General features: G+C 46.0%; 1 protein-coding gene across 4 annotated transcripts in view; it reads right to left on the bottom strand.

Annotated features, from left to right (window-relative positions):
• The window catches only part of robo1 (roundabout, axon guidance receptor, homolog 1 (Drosophila)), a 544,530-nt gene that overhangs the window by 112,561 nt on the left and 419,469 nt on the right, over positions 1-12,500 (bottom strand). For all 4 annotated transcript variants that reach the window (XM_036964909.1, XM_036964911.1, XM_036964908.1 and 1 more), the window contains 2 exons: positions 7,167-7,305; positions 6,807-6,934 (listed from right to left, as the gene is read on the bottom strand). In XM_036964909.1, coding sequence (XP_036820804.1) covers positions 6,807-6,934; positions 7,167-7,305 — 267 coding nt within the window. The remainder of the gene's footprint in view (positions 1-6,806; positions 6,935-7,166; positions 7,306-12,500) is intronic.

The following is a 12,500-nucleotide window of genomic DNA, read 5'->3' as shown; positions in this document are numbered from 1 at the left end:
TTCTCTTCTCTTCTCTTCTCTTCTCTTCTCTTCTCTTCTCTATCTCTTGACTAATGAGGTTTTAGAGTCTCCTGAGGGCCAGCAACATCGCACAGCCCCTCTCCAACCACTAAGGGTATAGCCTTGCATATGGACAACTATGCCATAAAAACACAAGGTGAATGTTAACTGTCACTCTCTGGCCATAAATCTTCCCCAGCCAATCAGAAACCTTATCTAATCTGTCTGCCTCAAACGGCTCCCACAGAAACATAACGCTGTCACTCAGAGTAATGATCCTTCCCCACCTATCACATGCTGTAAAATGCAGATAATCCTTACTTCAAAAGGTTCCAGGGGAAGAGGGTATCTGTGTGTCGGACCAAGGAGGAATCGCTGTATCTCACACACACACGAGCACAAGCACTCGCATGCACACACCCACCCATACACCTACACAAGATCACATTCAGCACACACACCCATAAAGATACACACCCTCACTCACCTCCATTCATATGTGTCTAAGCCTTTAATGAGGTAACCCTACCTCTACCATGCTGCTGTGATCACAGTGGTGGACCTGGAACCAGGGGGGAGAGGTCAGCTCGAAGCCTGTCTGGGTCACAACTGTATGGGGGATAGGAAGCCATGCAGTGCTGGGGCGTGTGTGTGTTTGTGTGTGTCAGGCTCTATCTGTGTTGTGATCAGAGGGAGTTGGGGGGAGGGGACCAGAGAGCAGTGTAGCCCCCTGCCCACTGGGGGGTCTGTTGTGTGCCAGGAACCCGTGTAGAGTGGTTCATAGGGATTGGAGTAGAGGCCTGCTGCTGTTCATAGGGATTGGAGTAGAGGCCTGCTGCTGTTCATAGGGATTGGAGTAGAGGCCTGCTGCTGTTCATAGGGATTGGAGTAGAGGCCTGCTGCTGTTCATAGGGATTGGAGTAGGCCTGCTGCTGTTCATAGGGATTGGAGTAGGCCTGCTGCTGTTCATAGGGATTGGAGTAGAGGCCTGCTTCTGTTCATAGGGATTGGAGTAGAGGCCTGCTGCTGTTCATAGGGATTGGAGTAGGCCTGCTTCTGTTCATAGGGATTGGAGTAGGCCTGCTGCTGTTCATAGGGATTGGAGTAGAGGCCTGCTGCTGTTCATAGGGATTGGAGTAGAGGCCTGCTGCTGTTCATAGGGATTGGAGTAGGCCTGCTTCTGTTCATAGGGATTGGAGTAGAGGCCTGCTGCTGTTCATAGGGATTGGAGTAGAGGCCTGCTGCTGTTCATAGGGATTGGAGTAGAGGCCTGCTGCTGTTCATAGGGATTGGAGTAGAGGCCTGCTGCTGTTCATAGGGATTGGAGTAGAGGCCTGCTGCTGTTCATAGGGATTGGAGTAGGCCTGCTTCTGTTCATAGGGATTGGAGTAGGCCTGCTTCTGTTCATAGGGATTGGAGTAGAGGCCTGCTGCTGTTCATAGGGATTGGAGTAGGCCTGCTTCTGTTCATAGGGATTGGAGTAGGCCTGCTTCTGTTCATAGGGATTGGAGTAGGCCTGCTTCTGTTCATAGGGATTGGAGTAGAGGCCTGCTGCTGTTCATAGGGATTGGAGTAGGCCTGCTTCTGTTCATAGGGATTGGAGTAGGCCTGCTTCTGTTCATAGGGATTGGAGTAGGCCTGCTGCTGTTCATAGGGATTGGAGTAGAGGCCTGCTGCTGTTCATAGGGATTGGAGTAGGCCTGCTTCTGTTCATAGGGATTGGAGTAGAGGCCTGCTGCTGTTCATAGGGATTGGAGTAGAGGCCTGCTGCTGTTCATAGGGATTGGAGTAGGCCTGCTGCTGTTCATAGGGATTGGAGTAGGCCTGCTTCTGTTCATAGGGATTGGAGTAGGCCTGCTGCTGTTCATAGGGATTGGAGTAGAGGCCTGCTGCTGTTCATAGGGATTGGAGTAGGCCTGCTTCTGTTCATAGGGATTGGAGTAGGCCTGCTGCTGTTCATAGGGATTGGAGTAGAGGCCTGCTGCTGTTCATAGGGCTCATATTAGACAGAAATACATGCTAAGTCTGATTAATAGGAGATCCCACTAGGAGGACTGTGTGTGTGTTAGCGTGTGTGTAGGTCTGTAAACTCTCATTCACTGGCTGCTTAGGCCTGCCCTGATTCTCCACAACAAGCCCATAAGCAGGCTGTATGTGCATTGGCATGCTGTAACCATCACAAGGCTGTATGTGATTATTATGGAAAACAGAAAGGAATCCTTCTATTTGGTTACATTTGTAACATGATTAAGATTGATATGATGTTGATATTTATAGGAGAAAAAAAGATTCCTGACTGTGTGGCCTGGTAGAGAGAGAAGCAGTGAGAGTATTGACTGTGTGGTCCGGTAGAGAGAGACAGTGAGAGTATTGACTGTGTGGTCTGGTAGAGAGAGAGTCAGTGAGAGTATTGACTGTGTGGTCTGGTAGAGAGAGTCAGTGAGAGTATTGACTGTGTGGTCTGGTAGAGAGAGACAGTGAGAGTATTGACTGTGTGGTCTAGTAGAGAGAGACAGTGAGAGTATTGACTGTGTGGTCTGGTAGAGAGAGACAGTGAGAGTATTGACTGTGTGGTCTAGTAGAGAGAGACAGTGAGAGTATTGACTGTGTGTTCTGGCCTCTAACAGCTTGTTTTGGGTCTACAGTATATCATCATCCTGCTTACTTTATTCATATGAGAACAGCTGATTAGGAGCAGGCTCTGCTGTGCACATTGTAGTGGGTGTATGACGTAGGTTCCCCTTTCTAACTCTCTCTGGTACTTTAGGCAACACTTCTCCCATTCCAGTCCCTTTCCATGGGTTGTTAGTAAAGCCACTCTTGGGGCTTCCATTCCATTCAAGTCCTTTCCACAAATAAATCACAACTAATGGCAAAATGACCAGCGAAGAGAAGCCCACTGGTCCTCTGCATTGTTTTACCAGTGATACTAGAATACAGTATTCCCATTCTAATGTTGAATATCCCCATATCCCCATGTAGTTTCCTTAACAAAACACAAACACCACCACAGAACCATAATGTATATATCTGATATCTCAGTACTGAATGACTAAAGCTACACATTCTGATCTGGTGTAGATGAATGATTTTACAATGAAACAGTAAATCTAACCAAGCCCATGGCCTGGCCGTTTATGTGTTTCTTACATCAATAAATGGAATATTTGACTTGACGTGTTTATATGTCCAGAGGAGGTGTAACAGACAGGCAAACACGTGTGTAAAACAATAATTCACTGATTAAGTTAGTAATGAGAGCAGAGCAGTGAGAAAGATAAATATCTCTGGGCGCCACGGCACAATGCTGACATTGTTCACTGAGGATCTGGCCATTAGAGGTGTGAAGAACAAAACCTCTGTCTGTCCATTCTGGAATGAATGGGCCAAACAAACCAGCACATAACTCTTTTAAGATTTCACTTAAGACTCGTGATAAATTATTTCAACACTTTCGATTCAAGCAAAAACGATTAAAATGAATATACTGTTCACATAACATTCTGTAATCACACAAATATTGAATCATGTTTCATGCTACAGCTCGCAATACTGTGATGCTGTGAACTTTCCTTCTCGATGCAAGCCATGTTTAAATGGCCCTTCAGTACCCTCATCTGGGAGTTACTGGCAGAGCATTGAATTATCAGAACATTTACATGAATTCCACATAGAAGCAGACAATCTGATTTACTCCAGTGTAACACACCGTCTGAGCCAACCATTCACTACCACTGAAATTACATTAAACCAGCGGCAACTGTCTAAGAAATCTTACGCAATGCATCAGCAACCTTCCTATCCTGACTGTTGTTAAAAAACATGTTACTTGTGCCTTAATCTATCCCTTTGTGTTTCTTTCCCCCATCTTGTAGTCCTCAGTGATCTGATGGGACACACATGATTATAGAGTCGATAACACGTATGACAGATCAGTCATTCCATGTGCTAGCTCTTCTGACAAGCATCAGGCCGGTTGCAAATACGACATGCCGAAAATCTGCCACTGTTCTGCTTCTCTTTTTTCTCTCTCTCTCTTTCATTTGCCATCTACTCCTGTCTTGCCCTATTCAGACCTACAATTACCCAGCTTTTCATTCCTTAAGCTTGCCCATGTCCTGCAATTAGGAGCATACAATTTCCTGGCTTGGACGGTGGCCTGCTTGTCTTTAACTAGCTATCCTCTCTCTTTCCCTCCATCAGTGTCCAGGCCCTCCCTGGTCTCTCTGCCATCCGAGCTGGCCTCACCATGTCCCTGGCCAGGCTGACTGGAGATCAGAGATCAGTGCCAGAGGCTCTGTGACTCACACCCCACACTAAATGAAGCTTCGTATGGAGAGCTAAGGCTAAGGTTTTTTATATTTTTATATATAACTACGGTCTAGAGTTTTCCTGATGGTATTATATGGTAGGGAAGAACTGGCTGTATGGAGGGCTTCATCGAGAGGTCAGAAAGGGCTTGGTAAAATGAGGCTTTGATCCTATCGGCACAAACAAACCACAGTCACACATCTGTTGATTTCATTACTTTTTTTGTGAGATACCTTACCACGTCTTGCATGCCTCCTCTAATACAGGCCCTTACCTCATCCTGCATGCTTCCTCTAATACAGGGTCTTACCTCATCCTGCATGCCTCCTCTAATACAGTGTCTAACCTCATCCTGCATGCCTCCTCTAATACAGGGTCTTACCTCATCCTGCATGCCTCCTCTAATACAGGGTCTAACCTCATCCTGCATGCCTCCTCTAATACAGGGTCTTACCTCATCCTGCATGCCTCCTCTAATACAGGGTCTAACCTCATCCTGCATGCCTCCTCTAATACAGGGTCTTTCCTCATCCTGCATGCCTCCTCTAATACAGGGTCTAACCTCATCCTGCATGCCTCCTCTAATACATGGTCTAACCTCATCCTGCATGCTTCCTCTAATATAGGGTCTTACCTCATCCTGCATGCCTCCTCTAATACAGGGTCTAACCTCATCCTGCATGCTTCCTCTAATATAGGGTCTAACCTCATCCTGCATGCTTCCTCTAATACAGGGTCTAACCTCATCCAGCATGCCTCCTCTAATACAGGGTCTAATACAGGGTCTAACCTGATCCTGCATGCTTCCTCTAATATAGGGTCTTACCTCATCCTGCATGCCTCCTCTAATACAGGGTCTAACCTGATCCTGCATGCTTCCTCTAATATAGGGTCTAACCTCATCCTGCATGCCTCCTCTAATACAGGGTCTAACCTCATCCTGCATGCCTCCTCTAATACAGGGTCTAACCTCATCCTGCATGCCTCCTCTAATACAGGGTCTAACCTCATCCTGCATGCCTCCTCTAATACAGGGTCTTACCTCATCCTGCATGCTTCCTCTAATACAGGGTCTAACCTCATCCTGCATGCTTCCTCTAATACAGGATCTAACCTCATCCTGCATGCTTCCTCTAATACAGGGTCTTTCCTCATCCTGCATGCCTCCTCTAACACAGGGTCTTACCTCATCCTGCATGCTTCCTCTAATACAGGGTCTTACCTCATCCTGCATGTTCCCTCTAATACAGGGTCTTACCTCATCCTGCATGCTTCCTCTAATACATGTATAGCATGTGAGATAATATGCTGCTCATGAGGTCATACAGAATAGAAGGGTCAAATTCAAATGTCCAGTCTCTTCATAGCGCTCGAGGACTGCTGGGAATACAATTTTATACATCTGACCTCACCATACAAACATTCCCCCCCCCCCCCACACACACACACCCTCCACCCCCTATCTACCTCATCCAGCCTCAATTCCCATCTTGTTCTGCTCCAGTGTTGAGTCACTTCAACCCCTTAATTATACACCTCCCCACCCTCCTTACCCCATCCCCCATCCCCTGTGCACTGAACCACCTTCTATCCCCTACCCCCTTTCCTCCTCCTCCCCGGCACCCCGATATTCCCATTACCTTGTTGTTAAATGACCCCAGTGTTCCCCCTGCTTGCCTCCCAGGAGGGTTTAGGGTTGGGGGGATCCAGGCCCCCTTGTTCTACTGAATGACTCCTTTCTGAGTGTTCACACTCTGTGACCAGCTGCTTTCTATTCTCACTGTGTTAGTAGGATGTACAATGGAGAGAGACACACAGAGGCTTCTCACAGGCCTACCACTGATACAGCATCTTAAACATGACCAGAGAGCTGCCTCTAAAGGAATGTCCTTGCTCCTAGGGGTGCCGCAAATGGAATTGATTATCATTGAGCTCCCATGTGTAAAGTGTAAGAGGATCTATGGATTTTCAGATGACCTTTATTAGAAATCAATCAGCTAATTGAGAGAGAATGGGTGAAAGTAATAACCTTTCAGGCTCCAGAATTGGGTGTGTAATAGCAGTGCGGTTGAGCTAAATTACATCTAAGGTGCTAAAACTCCCCGTAACCAATACAACTAGAGAGACTGAAACACATGGAACAATCAATATACCTTTCAGCAATAGAGGCTCAACAACAGGGCTAAGTACCGTAACAATGTACAATATTTTCAAGATAGCTGGTGCATTGGCCTCTCCTTGGTAAACATGTACAGCAGAGTTAGCCCAACTCGGTCCTCAGGATCCCAAAGGGTGCACGTTTTGGTTTTTGCCCTAGCACTACACAGCTGATTCAAATAAACAATTAATCATCAAGCTTTGATCATTTGAATCAGCTGTGTAGTGTTAGGGCAAAAAAACTAAACGTGCACCCCTTGGTGTCCCGAGGACCAAGTTTGGGAAATGCTGATGTAAAGTATTTTACTAGAGTAAGCAATATAGTTGTGTGGTCTTACCGTGGACGGTGAGGGTGGCCGACGCCTCCGCCCTGCCCACCATGTTCTCTGCCACGCAGGTGTAAGAACCCATGTCTGCAGAGGTCAGACGACGGATCTTCAGGGTGTGGTCCTCACGAATCTCATATCTGGAATACACACAGGTAGTCAGTCAAACGCGCACACACACACGCAAGCACGCACGCACGCACACACACACACACACACACACACACACACACACACACACACTCATACCTTACTGTAAATGTACACATGCTGATCATCAGACAGACAAAAGGGAGTGAGGGATGAAATAGAGCGATATAGGGATTGTGCTGTAATAAAGGTGGCCAGAAGATGAGTCATACAGTACAGTACCTTCCCTTAGGCAGCTCTCCGTCCTCTTTCCTCCAGCGGACAGTGGGAACCGGGTCGCCCCGGGCCTCACACCTGAACTCCACGCTCTGGTCCACCAGCACCACCTGGCTGCCGGGACGCTTCACAAAGCTGGGTCGCTCTGCAGAGAGAGATGACATAGCACGGGACTATTCAGTACTTGGTCTACAGTGTGTCAGTACACTGTATCTGCAGTTATACAGGATAGTATAGAATAGTATAGTATAATATACAGTGCCCTCTTGAATTGTTGGTGCCCTTGGTAAATATGAACTAAAAAGGCTGTGAAAAAATGTCAGTTGTTTATCATCTTGACCTTACATTCAAAATATCATATGCATCTAACCTTTAATTGAGTTAAAATTCTTCAAAGAAAAAAATAAAATATCAACAATAAATGTTTTTGTTTCTTCAGAAACATTACTGGCACCCCTAGAAATTCTGATGAACAAAACAATCGAATTGATGTGTATTCCGATTAAGATTTCTGTGAACTCTTAAGTGTTCCAGCCATGACTTCCTGTTTCACTGGGGTATAAAAATGAGGTGACACACAGGCTAAACCCCCTTACTCATCCATCAACATGGGAAAGGCCATATTGACCTTCACAAATCAGGAAATTGCTATAAAAAGAGAGATATCTACACGTCTGAAAAAACACATCTCCACTATTAGGGCAATAACTATGACATTTTCAACAACTGGAGCTGTGACGAACCTGCCTGGAAGAGACACAAGTGTATTTTGCCTCCACACACAGTGAGAAGGATGTTTCAAGTGGCAAACAAATATCCAAGGATCACAGTTGGAGAATTGCAGAAATTGTTTACATCTTGGGGTCACCAATTCTCCAAAACTACAATTAGACGACACCTTCATGCCAACAATTTATTTGTAAGGGTTGCCAGAAGAAAGCCACTGCTGTCCCCAAACCACAAATGTAAACATGTGGAGTTTGATACATGTCATTGGACCTTTCATTGGAACCAGGATCTATGGTCTGATGAGACTAAAATAGAGCTTTTTGGCAACAAACACCAGAGGTTGGTGTAAAAAGCCATGGTCATGGTCATGCAGAAGAGCCATGGTCATGCAGAAGAGCCATGGTCATGCAGAAGAGCCATGGCCATGCAAAAGAGCCATGGTCATGGTCATGCAGAAGAGCCATGGTCATGGTCATGCAGAAGAGTCATGGTCATGGTCATGCAGAAGAGTCATGGTCATGCAGAAGAGTCATGGTCATGGTCATGCAGAAGAGTCATGGTCATGGTCATGCAGAAGAGTCATGGTCATGCAGAAGAGTCATGGTCATGGTCATGCAGAAGAGTCATGGTCATGGTCATGCAGAAGAGTCATGGTCATGGTCATGCAGAAGAGCCATGGTCATGCAGAAGAGTCATGGTCATGGTCATGCAGAAGAGCCATGGTCATGCAGAAGAGTCATGGTCATGGTCATGCAGAAATAAAATAATCCCTACTGGTGGTGGACCTGTGAAGTATGGTGTTGGACCTGTGAAGTATGGTGGTGGACCTGTGAAGTATGGTGGTGGACCTGTGAAGTATGGAGGTGGACCTGTGAAGTATGGTGGTGGATCTGTGAAGTATGGTGGTGGACCTGTGAAGTATGGCGGTGGACCTGTGAAGTATGGTGGACCTGTGAAGTATGGTGGTGGATCTGTGAAGTATGGTGGTGGACCTGTGAAGTATGGCGGTGGACCTGTGAAGTATGGTGGTGGACCTGTGAAGTATGGTGGTGGATCTGTGAAGTATGGTGGTGGACCTGTGAAGTATGGTGGTGGTTCTGTAAAGTATGGTGGTGGACCTGTGAAGTATGGTGGTGGACCTGTGAAGTATGGTGGTGGACCTGTGAAGTATGTTGGTGGACCTGTGAAGTATGGTGGTGGACCTGTGAAGTATGGTGGTGGTCTGTGAAGTATGGTGGTGGACCTGTGAAGTATGGTGGTGGACCTGTGAAGTATGGTGGTGGATCTGTGAAGTATGGTGGTGGATCTGTGATGTTGTGGTGCTGTTTAACTTCCAAAGGCCCTGGGAACATTGTTAGGATACATGGCATCATGGGCTTCATCAATAACCAGGAGAGTTTAGGCCAAAACTGGGTCGTAGTTGGGATCATCTGACAGGACAATGATCCAAAGCACACTCCCAAATCCACACAAAACATTTTTTCATTGACTATAGAATCAAGCTTTTGCAATGGTCATTCCAGTCCCCAAAACACGATTGAAAAGCTATGGGGTGAATTCTGGAGAGTTTATGTATGGAGGAATGATCTCAACTCCCTTCCTGTGTTCTCCCACCTCATCAAGCATTATAGGAGACAAATCAGAGCTGTTATCAAGGCAAATGGAGGATGTGCTCTCCCACCTCATCAAGCATTAGAGGAGACGACTCAGAGCTATTATCTAGGCAAATGGAGGATGTGCTCTCCCACCTCATCAAACATTATAGGAGACGACTCAGAGCTGTTACCTTGGCAAATGGAGGATGTGCTCTCCCACCTCATCAAACATTATAGGAGACGACTCAGAGCTGTTATCTAGGCAAATGGAGAATGTGCTCTCCCACCTCATCAAACATTATGTGAGACGACTCAGAGCTGTTATCTTGGCAAAGGGAGGATGTGCTCTCCCACCTCATTAACATTATAGGACACAACTCAGAGCTGTTATCTTGGCAAAGGGAGGATGTGCTCTACCACCTCATCAAACATTATAGGAGACAACTCAGAGCTGTTACATTGGCAAAGGGAGGATGTGCTCTCCCACCTCATCAAACATTATAGGAGACGACTCAGAGCTGTTATCTTGGCAAAGGGAGGATGTGCTCTCCCACCTCAACAAACATTATAGGAGACGACTCAGAGCTGTTATCTTGGCAAAGAGAGGATGTGCTCTCCCATCTCATCAAACATTATAGGAGATGACTCAGAGCTGTTATCTAGGCAAATGGAGGATGTGCTCTCCCACCTCATCAAACATTATAGGAGATGACTCAGAGCTGTTATCTAGGTGATAGGAGGATGTGCTCTCCCACCTCATCAAACATTATAGGAGACAACTCAGAGCTGTTATCTTGGCAAAGGGAGGATGTGCTCTCCCACCTCATCAAACATTATAGGAGACGACTCAGAGCTGTTATCTTGGCAAAGGGAGGATGTGCTCTCCCACCTCATCAAACATTATAGGAGACGACTCAGAGCTGTTATCTAGGTGATAGGAGGATGTGCTCTCCCACCTCATCAAACATTATAGGAGATACTCAGAGCTGTTATCTTGGCAAAGGGAGGATGTGCTCTCCCACCTCATCAAACATTATAGGAGATGACTCAGAGCTGTTATCTAGGCAAATGGAGGATGCGCTTTCCCACCTCATCAAACATTATAGGAGACGACTCAGAGCTGTTATCTTGGCAAAAGGAGGATGTGCTCTCCCACCTTTTCAAACATTATAGGAGACGACTCAGAGCTGTTATCTAGGCAAATGGAGGATGCGCTTTCCCACCTCATCAAACATTATAGGAGACGACTCAGAGCTGTTATCTTGGCAAAAGGAGGATGTGCTCTCCCACCTTTTCAAACATTATAGGAGACGACTCAGCGCTGTTATCTAGGCAAATGGAGGATGTGCTCTCCCACCTCATCAAACATTATAGGAGACAACTCAGAGCTGTTATCTAGGTGATAGGAGGATGTGCTCTCCCACCTCATCAAACATTATAGGAGATACTCAGAGCTGTTATCTTGGCAAAGGGAGGATGTGCTCTCCCACCTCATCAAACATTATAGGAGATGACTCAGAGCTGTTATCTAGGTGATAGGAGGATGTGCTCTCCCACCTCATCAAACATTATAGGAGATGACTCAGAGCTGTTATTTAGGCAAATGGAGGATGCGCTTTCCCACCTCATCAAACATTATAGGAGACGACTCAGAGCTGTTATCTTGGCAAAGGGAGGATGTGCTCTCCCACCTTTTCAAACATTATAGGAGACGACTCAGAGCTGTTATCTAGGCAAATGGAGGATGTGCTCTCCCACCTCATCAAACATTATAGGAGACGACTCAGAGCTGTTATCTAGGCAAATGGAGGATGTGCTCTCCCACCTCATCAAACATTATAGGAGACAACTCAGAGCTGTTATCTAGGTGATAGGAGGATGTGCTCTCCCACCTCATCAAACATTATAGGAGACAACTCAGAGCTGTTATCTTGGCAAAGGAAGGATGTGCTCTCCCACCTCATCAAACATTATAGGAGACGACTCAGAGCTGTTATCTTGGCAAAGGGAGGATGTGCTCTCCCACCTCATCAAGCATTATAGGAGACGACTCAGAGCTGTTATCTAGGTGATAGGAGGATGTGCTCTCCCACCTCATCAAACATTATAGGAGACGACTCAGAGCTGTTATCTTGGCAAAGGGAGGATGTGCTCTCCCACCTCATCAAACATTATAGGAGACGACTCAGAGCTGTTATCTTGGCAAAGGGAGGATGTGCTCTCCCACCTCATCAAACATTATAGGAGACAACTCAGAGCTGTTATCTTGGCAAAGGGAGGATGTGCTCTCCCACCTCATCAAACATTATAGGAGACGACTCAGAGCTGTTATCTTGGCAAAGGGAGGATGTGCTCTCCCACCTCATCAAACATTATAGGAGACGACTCAGAGCTTTTATCTTGACAAAGGGAGGATGTGCTCTCCCACCTCATCAAACATTATAGGAGACGACTCAGAGCTGTTATCTTGGCAAAGGGAGGATGTGCTCTCCCACCTCATCAAACATTATAGGAGACGACTCAGAGCTGTTATCTTGGCAAAGGGAGGATGTGCTCTCCCACCTCATCAAACATTATAGGAGACGACTCAGAGCTGTTATCTTGGCAAAGGGAGGGTGCACAAAGTTCTAAATGAAAGGTTGCCAATCATTGTGATTACAATTATTTTTCTTTTGAACAATTTTTACTCAATTAAAGGTTAAATTCATATGATATTTTGAGTGTAATATCAAGCTGATAAACATCAAGGACATTTTTTCACAGCCTTTTTTTGTTCAGGTGTACCTAGGGTGCGAATAATTTGCGAGGGCACTGTAGTAGAGTTAATTATAGTATATTATAGACTGAGTATACCAAATATTAAGAACACACTTCTAATATTGAGTTGCACCCCATGTGGACTCCAATGCTTCCCACAGTTGTCAAGTTGGTTGGATGTCCTTTGGGTGGTGGACCATTCTTGATACACACAGGAAACTGTTGAGCGTCGTTGCAGCTTTGACACAAACCGGTGCGC

This window comes from Oncorhynchus mykiss, chromosome 27, assembly GCF_013265735.2.
Source record: "Oncorhynchus mykiss isolate Arlee chromosome 27, USDA_OmykA_1.1, whole genome shotgun sequence".
Classification (NCBI taxonomy): domain Eukaryota; kingdom Metazoa; phylum Chordata; class Actinopteri; order Salmoniformes; family Salmonidae; genus Oncorhynchus; species Oncorhynchus mykiss.
The sequence above is the reverse complement of the archived record's forward strand: the minus strand, read 5'-3'. Positions and strand labels throughout refer to the sequence as shown.